The following is a 21153-nucleotide window of genomic DNA, read 5'->3' on the forward strand; positions in this document are numbered from 1 at the left end:
TCCTCCACTAGTAGAAATTAGGATAAAATATGTGTGGATCGGAGGAAGTTGATTTTTGCTCAAAGGTGGTGACATATAGGATCAGTTTCAATTTCAGTTTACTATTAGAAACGTACAGACCACATGGATCGTTGGTCCCCTAGTTTAGTCCCTAACTAATTAGAGATTATAAACTGCAAAGGTCTTCATCTCATCATGCATGCGTAGGGTAAATAGAGACAATATATATAATATAGTTAACAAAATGAAACAATTAGTGGAGCAATGTAGCGCTAGATGCGTCTTTGCATAATTGCATGTGTTCAAAGTTGAAAGGAATCAAACTCAACTCCTACAATTTCTATTCTCACATATATATTATGCACCTTATTTTTAACGTGCCCAAAAATGTGCTAATTCTTCTGTACGTGGTCATACCAATTGCAGTTTCTGAGAAAAGATTATCAGATATTCACACATACAAATAATATTGCACCTGAAATTAACTATTAAATTATGAGAATTTGCGAAACATTTGACTAATATGATCGACTAGTGAAGACATTTATTTGATGGCATAACCGAGTTAGGATTCGTTTCCTGTTTCATGCGCAATAGAAATGGAATTGGATTTAGCTGTATATGTGTACGTGATCAAATCGACTAGCTAGCTATATGATGTGTTATGAAATGAAGTTTGCTGATTGTTTGGTAAGACGTACTATGCGTCATATGAACAAATTCATGGGTATTGATGAGGACGATAAACCTACTTTGACAAGTGTCGATAGTCTAATTTCCGTTTTTGCTTTCATGAGTGTGTGAACAAACATTTTTTCATTTTTCTTTTATAATATATAGACTAATTTAACCAGACAAGCAAATTAATTATGTAATTATGTTTTTAATGATCGACTTGTATAATGCTATATATCTACCGATCCTATGCAAATAATCCAGATATCTAATCAAGTTCATGAACAATTTAGATTCAGTAAGTTCATGAACTGTGAGATGCCGAATTAGGGTTAACACAGATACAAAATGCAGGCCCCCTTGACCTTTGAAAATTTCCTTCCTTCGCAACAACAGAAGGTTTCCAATTGTGTATACCAGCCGCAAGCTAGCACAGACAGCTTGAAACAGCTTCAAGACGTGCGAGAAGAGAGAGGTCCGGTCATACACGCATGTATGTCTATTCCTTTTGCTCCATTCTCCACCTGGATCTCTCTAGCTAGCTATTAAAGAACAAATGCATTCGACTAAAGAAACCTGGCTATGCCAAAATGGCAAAAATCTGATACGAGATCGATCCAACTTAACACAATGATCGTTTTAACGTAAAATGTGTTGTGCAGCGAGTTCTGGGCTGTGGTACTCATGTCGTTTTCAGCTACAAAAAATCTGGAGCGCAAAGCAACAAATTAAGAAGACAACTAACAATATATATATAGTTAACGAAGTAATGGAGGTCCTGATTAGGAGGCACTAATGCTGCTGCTGGGTTTTACTAAGAATACTTGGAATCGCGTGGGTGAGGTCATGTCATCATTCAGCGCACAAGTACTCAAATAAAAACCGAGGGCGATTGATGAAGAGGGCTGACTCACACTTACTTCACTGTGTTATCTATGGACTTGTAAACGCGTCAGCTACACGTACGTGGATAAGCCAAAGCTTCCACACGCTCCCTTTTCTTCTTTGTTCTAATCTCCAATCATGCACATTTGTTATTTCAGAAAACTTGTACTGTAGGTCTGTAGTTGGAAAATCTTCGTACTCTCCCTCAAGCGCGTTGACTTAACGCTCTAATGTAAGTATGTCAATCATAGTCCTAAATATACTACTCTACTCCTTCACTCTTGTCAATCTTCATTCTTTTCAACTCTCTATTTCTTCTTACCGTGTTGGCTGATACACAAATATTATTCCAAACTAAATTAATATATAAGTATCGGAACAATAATTCACAATTATTTCAATATGACAAAAACAGTTTCATTTGATAATACATAAAATTTTGATGACTGAAAATTAAAATTTTTTATAAATGATAACGAGAAGTCGAAGATGGCTAGAAGATAATATGATGTTCATCAGTTTGATACGGAGCTAAAATAGTTATTTCACTTGTTTTGATGGGTAATATAATACAAGGTTACAAACAATATCTGACTTCTTTTATTGGATTTTTTTGTTGTGTTTGGATATTTATAACTACTGGATTAAATAGTGATTACAATAGTTATAAATTATATGAGTTCCAACCAGATTCAAGTGCAAACAGTTCAACTAGAGACGCAAATCCGTTGAGACTTGAGAACAAGTACCATTGCTAATTTGCAAGTGTGCAAAAGAAAGAAGTAACCGAAATAAGAAAGAGTAGAAACAGTTACCATGCAGAAGAGGTCAGTTTTTGTCAACCGCCACCACATGGCGCGTTAGTTGTCATCATGAACTCATGAAGCAAACAAAGCCGTGTCCTCTTTATATATACCCAAAAAACGGTTCTGAAAGATAAACACTACCAACAAGTTTTGGTATCTTTATCCTTCCTCCTCTTCCTCACTCTCTTAGATTCCCATCACCGTTACATAGAAAGCTTCAACCTTTGATCCTCTAGAAGAAGAAACAAGTTTAACTTTCTCTGAAGCTCTAACCAAATACGGCACTCCATTTTTAGAGTTTTCCGTTAACGGATTTCCCGAGTTTTCTTATCTTAAGACACCAAATTGGTGCGCGGCTATTTTTCCTCAGGAAATATTGCACCTCCCTTCCGTATCGTGTTGATTAGGAAGTGAGAGAGAGATGGGCCTCCTTCTATCCAGAAATATAGCAAGTTTCATTTCCTCCTCTCCACTTTTCTCCAAGAAAAATGGTTGTATCCCCATGCAGCTGGAGAACATGGTCTCCTTGGTTTCCCGGACGGGAAGGCATTTGCAGCGCTACGAAAAAGGCTGCCGTCAAGTGGTAGGGTATGTTCTTCTCTCCTGTCGAATTTATATAGCTTTGTATTCGGAGGATCTTGTGTTCTCTGAATCATGTAATTGAGACATCCTCAGTTGGGTGTTTGATAATTGAATTGAATTGCACAAAGTTTAGGTCTTGTAATCTAATGTTTATTGGCTGCTTCGATTTTGCAGATGCATACCCTACAGATATAGGCAAACAGAACAAGAGTCTTCGTCTATGGAGGATATAGAAGTTCTTGTGATTAGTTCACAGAAGGGTCAAGGAATGTTGTTCCCAAAGGTATTACCATTTTCATTACCAAATTTTGTGTCTTTAGGCTGTGGTTCCCATCTGAGATTGTGATTGACATTTGTATAATTGCAATGCGATTACAGGGAGGTTGGGAACGTGATGAATCGATTGAAGGAGCGGCTTACAGAGAAACGCTAGAGGAGGCCGGTGTGACTGGTCATCTTGAGGTCAGTATCTGCATAAACACCAATGTTTTGCTGAGTTTTTCATTCAATTGTGTTCATTTACTCATCAGTTTTCGATATATTTGCAGCAGCCTAGATTGGGCAAATGGCGTTACAAGAGCAAAAGCCAGGGCACTTTTCATGAGGGGTACATGTTCCCGATGCTTGTCAGCCATCAGTTCGAATCTTGGCCTGAGAAGACCGTCAGAAAACGAGAATGGGTGAGTTTAATTCTTAACCTGTTCCATTTTAAATTTCTTACTTGCTTGGCTCAAATGGTGTGTGTAGACACTAGTTCTAAATATATGGTGTTTGTATGTTGTAGATGACTATTGCTGAAGCCAAAGAAGCATGCCAAAATTGGTGGATGAGGGAAGCTTTGGATGAATTTATTCGTCGACAAACGCAGGCTCATGAGAAATAAGCACAAAATGTGCCTGTTTGTACAGAGAAAGAGAGAGAACCGTCCTTTGGTTTTAGCCATGATTTGGTTTTTGTTGTATTATTTGGACAACCAAATGGATTTAGGGGAAGAAGTAATTTCCCAATACTCGTATTAGAGAAGAGCTTTAGTTAAATGAGAAAACTAAAGTGTTGATTCCTTGACAGTTCTGTTGCTGTACAATGTAGTCGAAGAACTAGAAGCAGAACCTCTATCTGTTAGATGTACAGACTCCATTCTTTCAATTCAATTAATTTCACTCTTTTGTATGTAAACTTTTCATGAAATAATAATGATCCTTTCCGCCAACTGTAGCCGAGATTTTTCGGGTTCCTTTCTCAAATTTGAGGTGTTTTTTTTGGCTTTCCTTGGTTCAAATCACAGGTTCTAGACTATAGAGACCAAGTATGGCATGAAGCTTGGCATATCCCAGAATGTGGGTGGATATGCTTCACTAAAATTTTGTAGTGGAAGATAGCTTTGCTTTTGTCATAATGAAAACCAGATTCAAACTAAAGGAAGGCAAGAAACAATTTTGGTGGGGGTTGTTTGGTTCAATAATGGTTTTCAGACATTGAAGAGCCACAGAAAAGATGATGGTGATGGATCGTTATAATCTGTGACTCTATTAGAAATGATGCCATGTTCCTCCAAAGCTGTTGTAATCAGTTTGCTTAAGAGTCTCCATCATACTTTTCCGATATTCTGTCTTTTGGGAAAATGATCATAGTAAAAACAGACCACAATGACAGAAATCCTAATTTTAACTTCTCTGCTGATGTATTCATCATGCACCATTTAACTCAAATATACTTGCCGCGTAGGCTCAATAACAATAACAATTGAACCCCTAGCCAAGAATTGTTACTGCATCTACACACATATATCTTCCAGTAACTCTTGTTACTACTTAAATTGTATCTAATAATTCCTCAAACTCTTGTTCATCCATCGACCTAATCTCAAAGTCCTGCTCTGATTCATGCCTCCAAGCCATTTCTTGTAATACGATGCACCTCAGATGATCGTGATCCATCATTATCTTCAAGATTTCTTCTGCAGTTGGATTACTCCTCTTTAGTCTTTACAACATGATCATCCTGAAAATGATTATCAGAATCCTCATCAGCTATATCTTCTTCTGATACAACATGTTCGTCAAAAAGATCATTATCAGTGTCTTCTTCTGCTATATATCTTATTCACCTAAGTCCAACTTTCTTTGTTTAATATAAGCTTAAACAACGGAGCATAAATTTAATCGAAGAGAAAGCAGATCAACATCAAGTAAAGTCAACACATAATGTCATAATCAAAGAATTGAGGTGTGGAGAAGAAGAGTCGTCGTCGTTTGTTGGGCCTGGTTCGTAAAACTCTCGTGCTTGTTGGGCCTCAGGCGTTTTTCATTGTTTTGAAGACATTTTCTCCTGTTTTCTATATTCTAGTTTCCATTTTCCAATGACAGCCTCCTTCAATAGAGGGAACATTTAAGATTCAAATGCCAATAAGACCGTTGAACTCTGCAGGAAGAAAAGTTACTCTGTCGCACTGTTTACCATTCGATTCAAAGCAGACAACAAAAATGGGAAGGCTCATGCGGACCAAGAACGACTACGAAGATCTCAGAAATGCTCGCATATTACAAAACCAGGTCCTTATTCCTTCTCTTTCGCTTCCTCACATTCACTCTTCTTTCTCTTGTTTGACGACAGTGGCATTCTCGATTCTTGATATTGAACTCGGACTGTTTACTTTACAGGCTCGTTTGAATTCGTTGGGAGTACATAACACTCTCTTTGAGCTCCACTCCATATCTCCATCTGCAAAACGACCACAGGCCCATGTCAGAAAGTACTGCAAGAAGGTCTATGATGTCACCTCTTTGCGCCGATCAGACCGATTGAAAGGAACAACTACCACTCAAGCAGAAACAGCAACAACCCAAAATAAAACTTCATCTCGACGATCAAGGTTGACAGGTAAATCAGTCGAGCCCCTTCAGGGTTTTATTTTGAACTTTTTGGAGCTAAGATTCTTCTGGTTTCTAAATTGTATCTGGTGATGTACTGATGTAACAGAAGTGGGTGGAAATGAAGAGAGTGAAGATGAGACTAAGAGAAGGCCTGCAAATGCGCCTTTTGTGGAAGTAAAGGGTTCGAGGATGGGGCTAGTTTCGTCTGAGTCTTGGGCTCGGCGTTGTGATAGCAAGAGCCGCGGCAGTGTCTTTCATTCTGTTTTCGGGATTTGCTGCCATTTTTGCAGGTTTTTCATCGAGTCTTTAGTCTTTACTCTTTACCCTTTAGGCTTACACACATTGTTAAGCAAGATAAGAATGAATTGTGGGATATTGAGCCTAATTCGTAAATTATGCAACTCCTGTCATATAGATCTGTCCAGCTTTTTTTTTATGCTCTCAACTTCAATGGTTAGTGGAGTAATTCTCTAATGATGTAGAACAAACAGCCACATTATATTCTTATGTTTCCAACTTTATGTAAAGAAAAATTGGAAAAGGTTAAAAAGGTTTAGTAACTATGCCATCTTCAAATATGTGGATTGAGCGTGTACTTTACTAGTGTGCTATGCTTTCACTCTATCGAAATTGTTTCACTAGCACAATCTTTATTGTTCTATAATGTGCAGGCAGAAGAAATTGTGTGGTGAAGAAGATTGCAAGAGGTGTGGCACTCTAGATATGGACCAACCATGCATTGGTTAGGTCTCCATTTTAATCCACTTCAGTATTAAGAGGAACCTTGACATAGTACTGAAACTTGTTGATCCTATATGCACAGGAAAAACAGATTGTTCAGTTTGTCACTCTACCAATGGTGTTCTTTGCCGTGGTTGTCTCAAGGTTAGGTATGGGGAAGGTACGTCTTTCTTTGTTAGATGAAAGAAAAGCAATTACGGATCAGATGGGGGAGAGCGGTTAGATGTGTTAATTCATTGTAATGCTTTGCTAGAAATGGAGGAAGTGAGACAAAACAAAGATTGGATGTGCCCACATTGCATAGAAGAAAAAGGAGTAAGACCTTATTGGATATGTAACAGGTATTATATTCATGACACAGTACATTTGCTAATTCAACTTAATGGAGATCTAATCTTCTTTCTGCCCTTCAATGATATAATAGCTCATTCTGCATGAAGAAGCGGAAGATGGCTCCGACTGGGATAGCAATATACAGATGTAAGCATATATGACTTGTTTCTAAACTCTATTTTCCTTTCCTTCTTGTTGTCACATTAGTTACTTGTGTACCGCATATTATGTTGATTTCCCTCATTCAATTGGGTTCAAAGGTAAGAAGATGGGATACAAGTCAGTGGCACATCTTCTAATGGAGGAACTTCGACGAAAAAATGTATCTACATAGAGCAACTAACTGCTACAGTTTGTACGACTGATGTAGAGATGTTTTAGCAAGAAACACTTTATCTGCTATTAAGTTGATTGTAGTCAGCTCTTTTTTTTTGGTCAATAAGATTGTAGTCAGCTCTTTGCCCCAAAATTAGATGTAGGATGTGGTAAATTAGATCAATCAGATCCCTCAAACTTGGATAAGACTGATGTGTTGATTGGGTTGGTTAAACAAAATTTTTGATCTTTCACAATTAAAAGTTCTCCCCAGAGAGCGAAAGTTATTAAACCATGTTTATAAAGAAGTCGCTCAATACAACATTGTTTCTCTACTAAAATCTCCAAAAAAATTTTTTAAAAAATCCAGAAACTCTCCTAACTAGTTCGTATAAATACATAACTATATAACTAGTACTTCTCCTACGCATAAAGCGTGGCATCATAAATCAGCTGGTAGCAGTAGTGGCAGCAGCAGCACCCTTATCTGCTACAACAGCGTTAGAACCAATAGCATTGACATGTGATGACGACCCAGCACCAAACTTTTTGTTCCTGAGAAAAAAAATCAAGCATGTTATGCAAGAGCAGATATATATCATACAGACATTTAGAGAGGGAGTCAAAGACACAAAAAGAATTACCAATAATCCTTTATTGGATCCTTGGCATTGAGAAGAAGTATGGCAGTGATGCAGAGAGCATTGTAGTGCTGGATGGTGATCCTAGGGAAGGCGATCGGCATTTTTCCTCAACTATTATTGGGGACTACAACTCAACTTCTCAAGAGATCGAAAAGTATTGGTACACTCTACATGCCAAGAGACTGGTCTCTTAATATAGGGGAGGTATGACTTGGGATATAAGAAAATTTGAGGAACAAGTAAACTTGGAAAGAAAGAAAGTACTAAGCAGATTATATTGTGATTCTCTTCCCCTTGTGTTTATAATGGACATCATGTTCAACTTGTCCTTCCTACAGGCCAGTCCATTTGTCTTCAAGCCCAATTTGCTTTGTTAAGAAATTTGGAACTAACTTCCCGGGTGTTGCTCAGCTCATCTTTCTGAACTCCATGTATTCGGTGCAAGGCGTGCAAGTATACAATTCAAAGTGAATAGTTAAAATTAATGATTTTAATTGAGATACATGGTGGTCAAACACATGTAAATGACTCAAATTATATCATGTAGTTGCACTCCATGCGTATAAATTATTCGAACATAATTGGTTTTCCATAAACCTGTGCGTTGGGCTTCTTTTTCCAAAATATGAGTGGCTAAATGAGTCACATACAGTGCCTATGAAAAAAGAGTCATATAGTACAGTCACGTTCACACAGTCAGTAGCTGACGGTGAAATTCATGCTCAACCACTATTGGATGTAAATTTAAGGGTTGAAAACAAAATAACTCAATTTTAAAAAGATTATACTCATATTTATATTTACATCAAATGATGGTTAAACATGAATTTTACGGTCAGTAAACGAGATTGGTGCTATAGCGTCTTCAAGACTCTATAACAAAGAGAAAATTAGAAGTCTCTAGCAATCCGAACCCTAATACTGACATGATTATCAAGTTAGAGTCACATCTTGGAGAAACTAGTGGTTGAGGTCCATATTTCGATACCATTTGTTCGAAAACACGAAAAAATAACTATAATTTGTTTTATTAAATATTTCTGAAGACAGTTCGTGTGAACTTTATGTAGAAAACCAGTTAAGAGTTGAGACCATCCTTGGAAGTCTAAAACCTCTGCAAACCCCCAAAGCTCATTCTTCAAACACCTTCTCCACACCACTCCATACCCTCCAAAGAACAAAGCATGTCTGTAATCCAAACCCACTCACCTTACACTTTTAGCTCCTCCGCTTTCAGACCCACTTCTACATTCTTCACCGGAAAAGACCCAACTCCCAAACCCAATTTCGCTCCTTTCATCCGCACAAAGCCTCAACGTTTGGTCCTCAGGGCCGCCGGAACCGATTACTACAAGACTCTCAACCTCGACAGAAATGCAACACTGAAGGATATAAAGACTTCTTACCGAAAGCTTGCTCGGCAGGTTAGCTTTACTGAGTTGGGTATTCGATATGTGAGCTGTTCTAAGCTAAAGTTTCAATCTTTTTTCAACTTTGATGTATACCCAATTGTTGGAACAGTACCATCCTGATTTGAACAAGGGCTCTGGAGCTGAAGACAAGTTCAAAGAGATTAGTGCTGCTTATGAGGTACTTCTCCCAATGCTTTAATTGTGTAGGTTTTGATAGTTTTTGGTTTTCTTTAGTGATGTATTAATAGTCTGATGTTGTAATCGTATGAGGTTGGTTTAGTAGTTATGAACTTAGTGAATGTATATTGCATGATGCATCAATGCTTCCTTATTCAGTGTCTATTCAAGTGGTGACTAAGCTGTTGTTTAGGTCCTATCAGATGAGGAGAAAAGAGCTTCTTATGACCGCTTTGGCGAGGCAGGCTTACAGGGAGAATATGGTTCTTCGAACATGGGTTCAGCCGGGGTATGATCATGCTTCATGATCAATTCTAGTGTTTTCGATCCTATGTGGACAATTTCAACATGTGCATATACTAATCTTATGTCTATGCATGTTATTTTAGTTTTTTTTTCCCCTTCCAAAGAAACTAATCCTATTCACTACATTCTTAGGTGGATCCTTTTGATGCATTCTTTGGAGGTAGAGGTGAATCAGGAGGCATGAACTTCAATGTTAAGTTCAATATGCCAAACACAGGAAATCAGGATCTTGACATTCGGTAATTGTCTAGCTCTGCTGTTACTATTAATTGGTTCTGTAAATGTCCAGACTTTTCCTTTTTGCCTTATTAAAGTGAATCGATTGGTACCTAATATTGCTTTGTGTGTACAGAATTATGCTATTACTATAACATTCAAATGACTTGGTCAGTTGTAATTCTCGTGTTTAGGTATGAACTGAACCTGAGCTTTGAAGAATCCATTTTTGGAGGAGAAAGGGAGTTTGAAATTTCTTGTGTTGAGACATGTGATACTTGTGGTGGAACCGGTGCCAAATCTGATAATTGCATCAAATCATGTACTGCTTGTGGAGGAAGAGGAGGGGTGACAAAAACTCAGAGAACACCATTTGGCATGATATCCATGGTAAAAAGATCTGCTTCAAATATTAAAATCACGGATAATTGTATCACATCTAATTATAAAAAAAAAGTTCTCTTTGCCTCATTCATGATACTATTGCAAGTATGAAGGAAATTTTAACAGTTTAATCTGTATATATGTTGGGCTGTTTATAAATTGTTGGAAGTTTAATGCGATATGAGCCTGTGAGCATAGAGTTGATTCTACAATTATTTAGTCTGCCTCTTCCTACCAGTTACTGAAGATTTCATTACACCATATTGATGTGTCATCGATCAATAGGTATCTACCTGCTCGAAGTGTGACGGTCAAGGAACAGTTATAACTGATTCTTGCAAAAAGTGCAGTGGCAAAGGACAGGTACAGTCAAAAAGAGCAATGGCTGTAACCATTCCAGCTGGTGTTAGTGACGGAGACACTATGAAAGTTCAAGGGGAGGGGAATATTGATAAGAAAAGGTGTTTACTCGGTTCAAATTTATGTTCTCAGTATTTATTCTTTTTTCTATTGCTACCTAAGCTTTACATTTGGGATTTTTTTTTTTTTTAAACTTTTCAATGAGAGGCCATCCAGCCTTGGACCTGCTGTGTCTTTTACTCATGAACTAGATAAATGTATAGAGGGTGTCGGTGGGAGAAGAGTAAAGGACATCTTAAAGATAAATTTTGCTAAAGGAACAAAATTTGTGTCTAGCCGATAGTCACAAATTTGTTTATCAAGTACCGATTCCTTAGTTGTTGATTTCTGTCTTAACTGGTTGATTAAAAAATTGCAAACATACAGCTCTGTCAATAGAAGCAAATTTCAAATAATTTACTAACTTGCTCTGGAAGCTATAGTGACCAACCAGAGGAACATTGGGTGGGATGTAACATTCTTCCTGGATTTTAGGGTAATATCATGCTTACAAAGTGCTGACCCTTATGGCATTTGACTCTTTATTGAATATAGTTAAACTTTTCCTGCCTTAATTCACTTTCCCTTCCTGTTAGTCATTCTTTAAAGAATTTCCAGCATATATTTTTGAACTTATACTGTTTGGTGCTTTCTATATTGTTTGCTTTTTCTTTTTGTGGCAGGGGTATAGTTGGTGATGTCTACATAATGCTTCGTATAAATGAAAAGGCTGGAATTCGGAGGGATGGTCTCAATTTATATTCAACTATAAATGTTGATTATACTGAGGCCATTCTGGGGACTGTTATAAAGGTGATTGTAACACTGTAATGAAGCTTCCAATTTGCATCAGGTACTAAGATTGTAAAAGAAGTTGTGTGACATGAGCCTTGCAAATTTTTTCAGGTAGAAACTGTTGAAGGCATGAAAGAGCTTAAAATTCCTTCAGGAATTCAGCCGGGAGAAACAGTAAAGCTGTCTCTTATGGGGGTTCCAAACATGCGCAAACCTTCTGTTAGAGGAGATCATCACTTTGTTGTGAATGTACTTATTCCAAAGAGAATCAGGTTGAAGTTCTTGAACTAAGTTGGCGAGGTTCCATTAAGTTTTAATTTAACTTACTAGCTAAACTCGAGCATCCAGCTTGATGTCCGCATGCCTTGTATTTTTGAATGGCAGTGGCACAGAACGCACGCTTGTTGAAGAACTAGCTTCACTTAGGTCCACTAAAAGAGGCCACTCAGGTGCTAAAAAAGGCGTTGGTATATAGACTCAACTTTCAAGTCTGTTATGACTACCATCTAGTTATCATGTATCGACTGAAGTTATTATGATTTAATACTATTCGTATTTTATTCAGGGACACAAGATGGCGACTTCGACATGCATAAAAGCAGAGATCATAATACTAGTACTTCAAGTCAGGGAAAAGGACGTGTTACATCCTTGTGGAACTCAATAAAAGGCGTATTGGGGTATGCTTTTGTCTCTCATTTCCATAAGTTATGGCTTCGATCTAGATTCAAGATAAACGTAAATTAATTTCCTTAATCACATTACTACCCGTTTGCATTCTACTCGTCTGGTTCTGTTGTTTCTTGCCTCATTTCTTAATTTGAATCACCATGGATTGTATGCTTATGAGCCGCTTTAACCATGCCCACTCTGCAGGCGGAGGCAGTCGCAGGACAGATTTGCATCGGTTGGCATGAGCAGACCAGCACTTTTGCAGGGTTCAAGCAAGCCTGAGTCCTTTCACATGGCAACGATTTTTGGAGTTTTAGTTGTAACTTGTATTTGTACAGCGATTGTAAATCTCACTTCATCGCAACACAATGAGAGATCGGACATAGATTATTGACTTCCTCACTGATATGTAGACATTGTCTTCCAATGGAATATTACACATGCGGCACCAACCTGTAATCGTCGATTTTGATATCAATACAAGCATGTTAAAGACGTCAGTACAATTAGTTTAAAAGACAATGTTACCCCTGTAGATATTGGACATTCCCTGACTAACGGAGCCCGTCTCACTAATGGAAAAGCCCAATCTATTTTTATTTTATTTTCAGTTTAAAAATAAAAACCGGCAAAACCCTACAACCCACCCGCTTAAATTGTATAGAGGCGGCCTCTGCTCTCTTCTTCTCAGTCTTCTCCATCTCCGCGCCGCCGTAGCCATGGTACCTCTCTCTCTCTCTCTCTCTCTTCTTCAGCCCTTTATTTTCGGTTTCTAACTCTTCATGTGCATAAGTCTGCTTTAGTTCTCGATTTGGATCTGCTATGATGTTAGCTATTGGTTTTTTGCTATAGAAAATTGGTGTTAGTAGACAATGATTATACTAAAGGGAAGAAATCTGTGGACATTTGTTGTACTTGTCGTTTTAGTTCAGTACAAATGTTACAGTGGTTTGAATTTTGATTTCGCAGCTATACTTGTTTAAAGTTTAGGCTATTCTAGATGTTAGGGATGTTTGATTGTGATATCTGATGTTCATGTCCCTGTTCAATGTTTTATTGTTTGGGTTTGGTTGGATTACAGAGATTCTGTTTGGGTTTTGTGATTTCAGGTGAACGTTCCAAAGACAAAGAGGACCTACTGCAAGAGCAAGGAGTGCAAAAAGCACACCTTGCACAAGGTTACACAATACAAGAAAGGAAAGGACAGCCTTGCTGCTCAGGGAAAGCGTCGTTATGACCGTAAGCAATCGGGTTATGGAGGTCAGACCAAGCCAGTGTTTCACAAAAAGGTAAACATATAAGTTTAGTGAGTGGTGCATTCTTTGCTTCCGGGATCAAATTTGAGACCAAAATCAACAATCTTATGTTTTGCTTTGTTAATTCGAACAGGCCAAGACCACCAAGAAGATTGTGCTGAGGCTCCAATGCCAGGGTTGCAAGCATGTGTCGCAGCACCCAATCAAGGTCAGTGTTATGTTGTATCTTCGTTGTGCATCCATTCGCATCCAACCTATATGCTAGTGCTTGACTGTTGCCACTGGTTTGTGCAGAGGTGTAAGCACTTTGAAATCGGTGGAGACAAGAAGGGCAAGGGAACCTCTCTTTTCTAGATGCACCATTTTGGGTGTAACTTTTGGTTTTTGCCTTATCAATCTTGTTGGAGCTTTAAAGCAAGCATGTTAGGTTCATCCTTGTCGATTTTTATGCTGAACACCAAATTTATTGGTGAGACTCAGTTTTTGCTTTCAATCAAGATCACTTTTTTGACTACATGCATCTGTTTTTGTTCTTGTCCGAAATTGATATGTTTACACCTATTTTTCTTCTACTAAAAGAAACAAACATGTCTTCCAAGTTATGGTAGTGCTGCTTCACATAACATGCCTTGTAGTTATGGGCTATCCGAGTCATTTTTGTGGCATAACTCATCCATTAGTATCCTTCTCTCATGGGTTGTCCAACTGCATAATTGTTATAGTTGTGGTCCATTATGTTAGATATTTTTTGCCACAAGAAAATTTGTTTTCCTTGTTGAAATGGTATTTTCATTGTATGCTTTTCGTGTCAGTTTGTAAAATTGAATTATGCACCGTCCTCTTTAAAAGTTGAAACCCCCCACCCAACATGCTAAGCATTTTACAGCTGATGGATTAGTTGTGTATATTCTGCAATAGAAACGACATTGGAGAATGGGTTAAGTTGAAATTTGGACTTGGAATTTCTCCATTAGTTAAGGACAGATCAGACTGATCTCATCCAGCTTTCGTTTCTTCAAAATCAAGTAACCTTAATCCTGTAGACATATCCAAAGTTTAGGGTTGTACTAGGGTCGATTTCATGGTTGATGGTCGATCCAATGTTAAATTGGTTGTAGAGTGAGAGATTGATAATGCGAGCTGGCAAGCAATCAAAGCTATAGATATGGCGTATTTATGAATTAAACCACAAGATAACTAAGTCTGTGGACAGGCCAACCCCCTTCAGCTGATTACTTCTGATTTAATGCATTATCAGTCATTTTAACACTCTTCTGAAAGAATTTGAAATGTTTGATAAGAATTAGAGGTAGTGTGTGTGTTTATGACGGTGAGTGAGATTTCCAGGCAATGATCTGTATCGTCGTAAATCATGATTAGTTGTATGTACATGCCTACAAGAAAAGAGCATCTACATATTGTAATGTGAAATTAACATATCTTTTGGACCCTCAAATTGGTTAGTACCTACTGGCTTTTGATTAATCAGATTCTGGTGTTGCTCTATGATTCACATCTCATTTTCTTGTGTTTTTTTTCAGTCGATGGCATATTGTATATGGATGCGTGGAATCCCACCACCACCTTAATTTCATACAAGTGTGTTTAATTCCCTACCGGTTACACATAAACGGTCCTACTTCATGATTTACAGCTCTTATAATCTCTGTTTGGTAAGATTAATAGGCGAACATGCAATTATTGTCTTTCATATACTTTACCATATATGATTCCTTCGATGAAGGCAGCATCCAACGCCAAAGATCTTTCAGATGATCATGTTATTTAAGAAAGAACCTTCCTTAATTCCAACCGTTCGGAGCGATCAAATATTACCTTACTTTAGAGTATGACATGCTTCAAATTTCTACGTCTTTCATTTATCATTAACTGAGTACCTAATCTATTGATTTCTGTACAAAATAGTATTGGATCAACTACATTATTGTCTAGGGTATTACCGTAATGTTTAACATTACCTTTGTAATAAGATTTAGGCCACACGTACTTTCTAATTGTCTCTATCTACCTTTTATAATGTATACACTTGAGAAACAAACAATTTCAATACTTATGAAATAGAAAACAAAAAATTTAGCAAAACAAGTACGCAATAACTAATCAATAGCTAGTTTCGATCTTTCAATAGATTATTTGGTTCATGATCACAAGTTCTTGTTGCTAAGAATTGAAATACATAATTTAATTTGGTAGATATACGGTCTTAATCACAAATTTAAATTAATTCAACTAGAAAATTAATTAATTATTTTAAAAATACATATGTATATCGTATAACGTGAACATGTCCAACACATAGGCCCTGCGGTCCTACCAGGGTTTGCTAAAGACACCTCAGCAAGCTATGATTCTTTCCAACGGTAGGATGCGTCGGTGGGTGATCCTGTCTTGTCATTACATCTGACGGCTCACAGTGCATGATCCCTCGACCAATTCCAACCATGGTCAAGAAGAAAAGGTATGATTTGTTCCCATTTATATTGGATTTAATTGGAAAGCATCCATCTAATTTGTAAATGGAAAATACTTAGACAAATCTCACACTTGTTAGTCCTAATTGACAACATGAAGTTAGACGTGCTTCTAATTATCTTAGCTAAATTAGCATTTGTGGACTGATTGACATATATTATAGGACTTGTTAGCTTAACTGTAACAGTTATTATTGATGTTGGTATGAAACATTGCAGTAGTTGGCACATTTTCTCGCAATGTAGGGATGGAAATTATACTTTCAGTATTCTCCAATCAATTTACTACTACAGTTATTTTTTATAGCCATGAAGCTTAGCTGTGGTAAGGTTGAAGATGACTACATTGTTAATCAATAAGATTTCAATATTGTAATCTTGCTTTTTTTTTGAAAGGGATTTGGAACCCATCCTAGCTGGGAGGCTCAGTCCCATGTCTGGTTCTATTTATTGAAATATTAATAAAATTTTACATCCGGGGAGGAGGACATATAACCTGTATCCCTACATAATCACTAGTACACTTATCATCGTAGAAAACATCATGAATAATAGCAGGAGTCTCATCTAACCAAACATTATCTAAGTAAGACTGACAAACAATGTGAGTTAATCTATCGGCTACATTATTTGCTTATCAGAAAATAATCTTGTATTCTTGTTTATGAATGTGCCGAAGTGTTAAAAATTAACACTCAAATTATCTTAATGGGTATGTTGACTATCAGTTAAGCAATTTTGCTTTGGTTATTGACTAAGTAAGTGGCTTTTAATAGTGGACAAAGATGTTGACAATTGAACCACCAAAAATAACAAAAGTCATTCATTACCTGAGATTAGGATGAAAATAAAAATTCAACTATTAAAAGCCAAAGAAGTTATGGCACTTAAAGATTTGGAAATTTGGATTGCATTACTGAAATAAAAGAACAAGTATTTTTTTTAAATATCTTTAAGGACCTAGCTAAACAGCTTGTGCCAAGTTGTGTACTGAAATGTGCATCTCTAATGTACAATTAGGGTCACTTTGGTTGTTATAATTAGACAATATTATAACAATTTTGCAATCTGGCTCTAAAAAGTGTGTAAATAGAAGAAAAAAAAGTGTGGATACTCAATAGGGCTTGCCTTAAGTAATGCATTACAATAAAACTAATAAAATAAAAGGAGAAGTTTCTATTACAATCTAAGTTCAAATGATCAAATTGTGGAATTCGGATCTCATTTGAACGTAACTCACCATGCAAACTAACAACTAAAGGTAATGCAATTGCATTAATCACAAAATTTACTCCACGGCAAATGTATTGAAACCAATGGCCCCAAATTTTGTAGCCAAAGAAGTAACTAATAACATTCAAACCAATATATCAGTGTTAAAGTTCATACAAAGAAAAGAAAAATTATATCCACTGAAAAAGGGAAAATATATAAAGCAAAAAGAAAAAGCAGCAGAACTTAGGAAAAGAAAAGAAAAACAAAAGAATGGCTGTTGACTATTACCAGCATATAGCATCCACTCTCTCTGTGAACAGCTAGGGTTTCTTTCTCCCTTTTTGCTTTGCTTTGTCATTTCCCTGGCCTACTGTATTACTCTGTATTTACCTCCCAGCCTGGACACACCACTCTCTCTCTCTCTCTCTCTCTCTCTCTCTCTCTAGAAACCAGTAGAGAGAGAGAACACCAAAACCATAAGGGCCAAAAAGCAAAGAGCAAATGCAGGTCCCAAAACACCCACAATAGTACTTCTACTACTACTACTACTACTCCCACTTCATCTCTCTTCTCCCCAAAACCAACAAACCAAAAATGGATGAGGAGCTTTGAACTCCAAACACAATCAACAATCCTACAATCCAAACTCAACTCAACTCCCATTCCCACCACTTCTGGTCTCTAATTTCCCACCAAAATGCATCCCCATTTCCAAAGACACAACCTTTCCTCCCTCTTGTTTATCTCCATACTAGTTCTTCTCCCCCTAGCAACCCCAGATCTGAGGTCCGACCGCTCCGCCCTCCTCACCCTCCGCTCGGCCGTCGGCGGCCGGACCCTCCTCTGGGACATCACCAAGACCAGCCCATGTTCCTGGGCCGGAGTCAACTGCGACGACGACCGCGTCACTGTCCTTCGTCTCCCTGGTGTAGCTCTCCACGGCACCATTCCCACTGGCATCTTCTCCAATTTGACTGCTCTCCGTACTCTCAGTCTTCGTCTCAATGCTCTCACCGGCCCTCTCCCCTCAGATCTCTCCGCCTGTGTTACTCTCCGTAACCTCTACTTACAAGGCAACTTGTTCTCCGGTGACATCCCTGAGTTTCTCTACACTTTACATGACCTTGTCCGCCTCAACTTGGCTTCCAACAACTTCTCCGGCGAGATCTCACCGGCATTCAACAACCTCACTCGGTTGAGAACTATCTACCTCGAAAACAACCACCTTTCTGGGTCTATCCCTACGTTAGACCTTCCCAAGCTCCAGCAGTTCAACGTTTCGAACAATAAGCTTACTGGGTCTATTCCCAAGGACCTACGTTCTTACAAAGCGAGCTCTTTTGTCGGCAACTCACTCTGCGGAGGACCTCTCGGTGCTTGTCCGGGGGAGGTGGACAATGGGGACGTCAACTTGGATGGGAGCAAGAAAGAGAGCAAGCTTTCCGGTGGAGCCATTGCCGGTATAGTGATTGGATCTGTGGTCGGGTTTATATTGATCGTCGTGATTTTGTTCCTTCTCTGCCGGAAGAAGAGCAGCAAGAAGAGCAGCTCGGTCGACATTGCCAGGACAGTGAAGCAGCCGGAGGTGGAGATTCCGGGGGAGAAGCAGCCGGAGTTGGAGAGTGGTGGTGGTTATGGAAATGCGTACTCGGTGGGAGCGGCGGCCGCGGCGGCGATGGTGGGAAGTGGGAAGAGTGAAGCTAGTAGTGGTGCTGGAGCTAAGAAGTTGATATTTTTCGGAAATGGGCCGAGGGTGTTTGATCTGGAGGACTTGTTGAGAGCCTCGGCGGAGGTTTTGGGGAAGGGGACGTTTGGGACGGCGTACAAGGCGGTTTTGGAGGCCGGGACGGTGGTGGCGGTGAAGAGGCTTAAGGATGTGACCATTACAGAGAAGGAGTTTAAGGAAAAGATTGAATCTGTTGGAGCTATGGATCATGAGAGTTTGGTTCCTTTGAGAGCTTATTATTTCAGCAAAGATGAGAAGCTTCTTGTCTATGATTACATGTCCATGGGAAGCTTATCTGCGCTTTTGCATGGTGAGTTTTTCTGCTTCCTTTTATTCGATTTACATATTACTCTGCTTTTTGGGTCCTCTAGTGATTTCTTTGTCTTTGAGCCTGCATTTCTGATGATTATGGTTATGATTTTGTCAGATACAGCACTCTGTTTGATTATTTCCACTTTTCCTTATCTTTTTCTTGAATTTGCCAGGAAAAGTTTGTAATTATTATCATGATTCATCTCCACTAAACTCTAATCAACTTTTGAAAGAACCGATCTTACTCAAACCTATTTAAATTCGATTATAGCAGCAGTTATGTTCTTAGTTTTAGTATTATTAGCACTTTGGTAGTTTGGTTCCAAAGATCCAGTAGTTTTGTTGTCTGTGACCTTCAGTTCTTAAATATTTGTCAATTTCTTTTTCTTTTTTTGAGTTTTTTTTTCCTAAGTATGATCTATAACTTCCAACTTTTCATCAATGGCTGCAAAAGATTCATAGTTTCAAATCCATAATACAACTCAAGATAACTGTGTCGTTACTGTCATCTTGTATTCACATTACAGGAAACAAAGGAGCAGGAAGAACTCCATTGAACTGGGAAATCCGGTCAGGCATTGCCCTTGGAGCTGCCCGTGGAATTGAATACTTACATTCTCAAGGCTCCAATGTCTCTCATGGTAACATCAAGTCCTCCAACATCCTGCTCACAAAATCCTATGAGGGTCGTGTTTCTGATTTTGGCTTAGCACACCTTGTTGGCCCCTCCTCCACTCCCAACAGAGTTGCTGGATACAGAGCACCAGAGGTGACTGATCCTCGCAAGGTTTCACAGAAGGCCGATGTTTACAGCTTCGGGGTACTGCTGTTGGAGCTACTCACTGGGAAGCCCCCAACCCATGCTCTCTTGAATGAGGAAGGAGTTGACCTTCCAAGGTGGGTTCAGTCCATAGTCAAAGAAGAGTGGACCTCTGAGGTTTTCGATCTTGAGCTCCTGAGGTACCAGAACGTCGAGGAGGAGATGGTTCAGCTTTTGCAACTTGCGATAGATTGTTCAGCGCAGTATCCTGATAAACGCCCTTCAATATCTGAAGTGACAAGGCGCATTGAGGAGCTACGCCGTTCTACATTGCGAGAAGGTCAGCCGGATGCTGTCCATGACATTGACGATGGGTCTTCGCGATGAGTTGATCTGTGCCTCTCCCCACAACCATTTTCTCCATTGATTTGTAGTACCTTGTCTGCTTTCTTGTGCCCCTTTCTTCCATCTATCATTGTACTAGTTTTTACATTTTGATTAATACACTTTTGGGGTGGATATCTGTTTCATTCTTTGTTGGTGACTTGGTGGAGGATGGGGTTGCTGTAATTACTAATTCACCTTTTGTCTCTTGCCTTTATTGGGTACACAACTACTGAGCTATTGAAATTGAGATGTTTTCAGTTGGGAAGTCCAAATGTTTTATAAAGCGTTCTTGATGGAAAAAAATGTGAATGAAAGATCCCACTGAATTGAATTTGGTGCATGAATCTAAGAAATAGTGAGAATTCTTGGCCTCATATGTTAGTTGTGAAGTCTATTCAAGTATTCATCATGTGAATGCCCCACTTGGCTTTGTCGCAAAACAACATACATTCACGTATGCGTCAAACTTTGGTGAGAATTTATGCTTGAAGCAAAGCTCAGATGCTTCTCATTAAAATTTTGGTAACCATATTCCAACTTCCAAGTTGGAAGCAAAGCTTACATATCATGAAAGAATCATACATGCAAGTCAAAATCATAAAACTGCAGATGAGTCTCTGGCTCTCTGCATGGGTTTCTGATAGAAGATGCCTGCCCCTTTACCCAGAATTCAAAATTTGAGTTTCAAGTCCAGTGGTGATGATGAAGAAAGCAATTCTATGGTGGACCAAACTGTTCTATTGAAGTGGTGTGGGAAAGTGAGCAGACAGTCTGATGCACTGAGAGTGGT

The 21153-nt window shown here is 38.5% G+C and overlaps 5 protein-coding genes across 6 annotated transcripts; all 5 read left to right on the forward strand.

The window, feature by feature from the left end:
- The first annotated feature begins 2496 nt into the window (after positions 1-2496).
- On the forward strand, positions 2497-4158 carry LOC126793764 (nudix hydrolase 18, mitochondrial-like). 2 transcript variants are annotated; one of them, XM_050520384.1, is made up of 5 exons: positions 2497-2954; positions 3123-3231; positions 3327-3410; positions 3500-3628; positions 3733-4158. In XM_050520384.1, exons 1-5 carry the CDS (start codon positions 2788-2790, stop codon positions 3829-3831), a joined length of 588 nt encoding a protein of 195 aa, XP_050376341.1. In that variant the 5' UTR covers positions 2497-2787; the 3' UTR covers positions 3832-4158. The 2 variants fall into 2 exon arrangements, with proteins under 2 accessions (XP_050376341.1, XP_050376339.1); XM_050520382.1 differs by having other exon boundaries at positions 2498-2954; positions 3497-3628.
- A 1225-nt stretch (positions 4159-5383) lies between these two features.
- LOC126795308 (uncharacterized) lies at positions 5384-7316 on the forward strand. Its single transcript, XM_050522146.1, has 8 exons — positions 5384-5500; positions 5609-5828; positions 5928-6111; positions 6493-6563; positions 6645-6722; positions 6816-6903; positions 6987-7042; positions 7156-7316. The coding sequence occupies exons 1-8, from the start codon at positions 5432-5434 to the stop codon at positions 7227-7229; spliced, it is 840 nt and encodes a 279-aa protein (XP_050378103.1). The 5' UTR covers positions 5384-5431; the 3' UTR covers positions 7230-7316.
- Positions 7317-8961: 1645 nt separating this feature from the next.
- On the forward strand, positions 8962-12703 carry LOC126794997 (uncharacterized). The gene is made up of 11 exons (XM_050521804.1): positions 8962-9278; positions 9376-9444; positions 9637-9732; positions 9882-9988; positions 10160-10355; positions 10635-10810; positions 11432-11561; positions 11655-11815; positions 11928-12010; positions 12109-12223; positions 12420-12703. The coding sequence occupies exons 1-11, from the start codon at positions 9039-9041 to the stop codon at positions 12607-12609; spliced, it is 1563 nt and encodes a 520-aa protein (XP_050377761.1). The 5' UTR covers positions 8962-9038; the 3' UTR covers positions 12610-12703.
- Positions 12704-12857: 154 nt separating this feature from the next.
- On the forward strand, positions 12858-13985 carry LOC126794875 (60S ribosomal protein L44-like). The gene is made up of 4 exons (XM_050521668.1): positions 12858-12937; positions 13325-13504; positions 13605-13679; positions 13766-13985. The coding sequence occupies exons 1-4, from the start codon at positions 12935-12937 to the stop codon at positions 13823-13825; spliced, it is 318 nt and encodes a 105-aa protein (XP_050377625.1). The 5' UTR covers positions 12858-12934; the 3' UTR covers positions 13826-13985.
- A 3728-nt stretch (positions 13986-17713) lies between these two features.
- On the forward strand, positions 17714-20503 carry LOC126793092 (probable inactive receptor kinase At1g48480). Its single transcript, XM_050519521.1, has 2 exons — positions 17714-19214; positions 19744-20503. Exons 1-2 carry the CDS (start codon positions 17876-17878, stop codon positions 20361-20363), a joined length of 1959 nt encoding a protein of 652 aa, XP_050375478.1. The 5' UTR covers positions 17714-17875; the 3' UTR covers positions 20364-20503.
- Positions 20504-21153: the final 650 nt, after the last annotated feature.

Source organism: Argentina anserina, chromosome 5 (genome assembly GCF_933775445.1).
Source record: "Argentina anserina chromosome 5, drPotAnse1.1, whole genome shotgun sequence".
Taxonomy (NCBI): domain Eukaryota; kingdom Viridiplantae; phylum Streptophyta; class Magnoliopsida; order Rosales; family Rosaceae; genus Argentina; species Argentina anserina.

What these genes read in the sequence shown, in the direction of transcription:
- LOC126793764 (XM_050520382.1), top strand. Translation starts at nt 2,788, where the DNA reads ATGGGCCTCCTTCTATCCAGAAATATAGCAAGTTTCATTTCCTCCTCT. An exon ending in AAGGAATGTTGTTCCCAAAG is followed by an intron (nt 3,232 to 3,326) that starts GTATTACCATTT and finishes ATGCGATTACAG; the next exon opens with GGAGGTTGGGAACGTGATGA. An exon ending in CCGTCAGAAAACGAGAATGG is followed by an intron (nt 3,629 to 3,732) that starts GTGAGTTTAATT and finishes TGTATGTTGTAG; the next exon opens with ATGACTATTGCTGAAGCCAA.
- LOC126794997 (XM_050521804.1), top strand. Translation starts at nt 9,039, where the DNA reads ATGTCTGTAATCCAAACCCACTCACCTTACACTTTTAGCTCCTCCGCT. An exon ending in TTCTGGGGACTGTTATAAAG is followed by an intron (nt 11,562 to 11,654) that starts GTGATTGTAACA and finishes AAATTTTTTCAG; the next exon opens with GTAGAAACTGTTGAAGGCAT. An exon ending in CTTATTCCAAAGAGAATCAG is followed by an intron (nt 11,816 to 11,927) that starts GTTGAAGTTCTT and finishes TTTGAATGGCAG; the next exon opens with TGGCACAGAACGCACGCTTG.
- LOC126794875 (XM_050521668.1), top strand. An exon ending in AGCCAGTGTTTCACAAAAAG is followed by an intron (nt 13,505 to 13,604) that starts GTAAACATATAA and finishes TAATTCGAACAG; the next exon opens with GCCAAGACCACCAAGAAGAT. An exon ending in TGTCGCAGCACCCAATCAAG is followed by an intron (nt 13,680 to 13,765) that starts GTCAGTGTTATG and finishes TGGTTTGTGCAG; the next exon opens with AGGTGTAAGCACTTTGAAAT.
- LOC126793092 (XM_050519521.1), top strand. Translation starts at nt 17,876, where the DNA reads ATGCATCCCCATTTCCAAAGACACAACCTTTCCTCCCTCTTGTTTATC. An exon ending in CTTATCTGCGCTTTTGCATG is followed by an intron (nt 19,215 to 19,743) that starts GTGAGTTTTTCT and finishes TTCACATTACAG; the next exon opens with GAAACAAAGGAGCAGGAAGA.
- LOC126795308 (XM_050522146.1), top strand. Translation starts at nt 5,432, where the DNA reads ATGGGAAGGCTCATGCGGACCAAGAACGACTACGAAGATCTCAGAAAT. An exon ending in CTCGCATATTACAAAACCAG is followed by an intron (nt 5,501 to 5,608) that starts GTCCTTATTCCT and finishes TTTACTTTACAG; the next exon opens with GCTCGTTTGAATTCGTTGGG. An exon ending in TGGGATAGCAATATACAGAT is followed by an intron (nt 7,043 to 7,155) that starts GTAAGCATATAT and finishes TTGGGTTCAAAG; the next exon opens with GTAAGAAGATGGGATACAAG.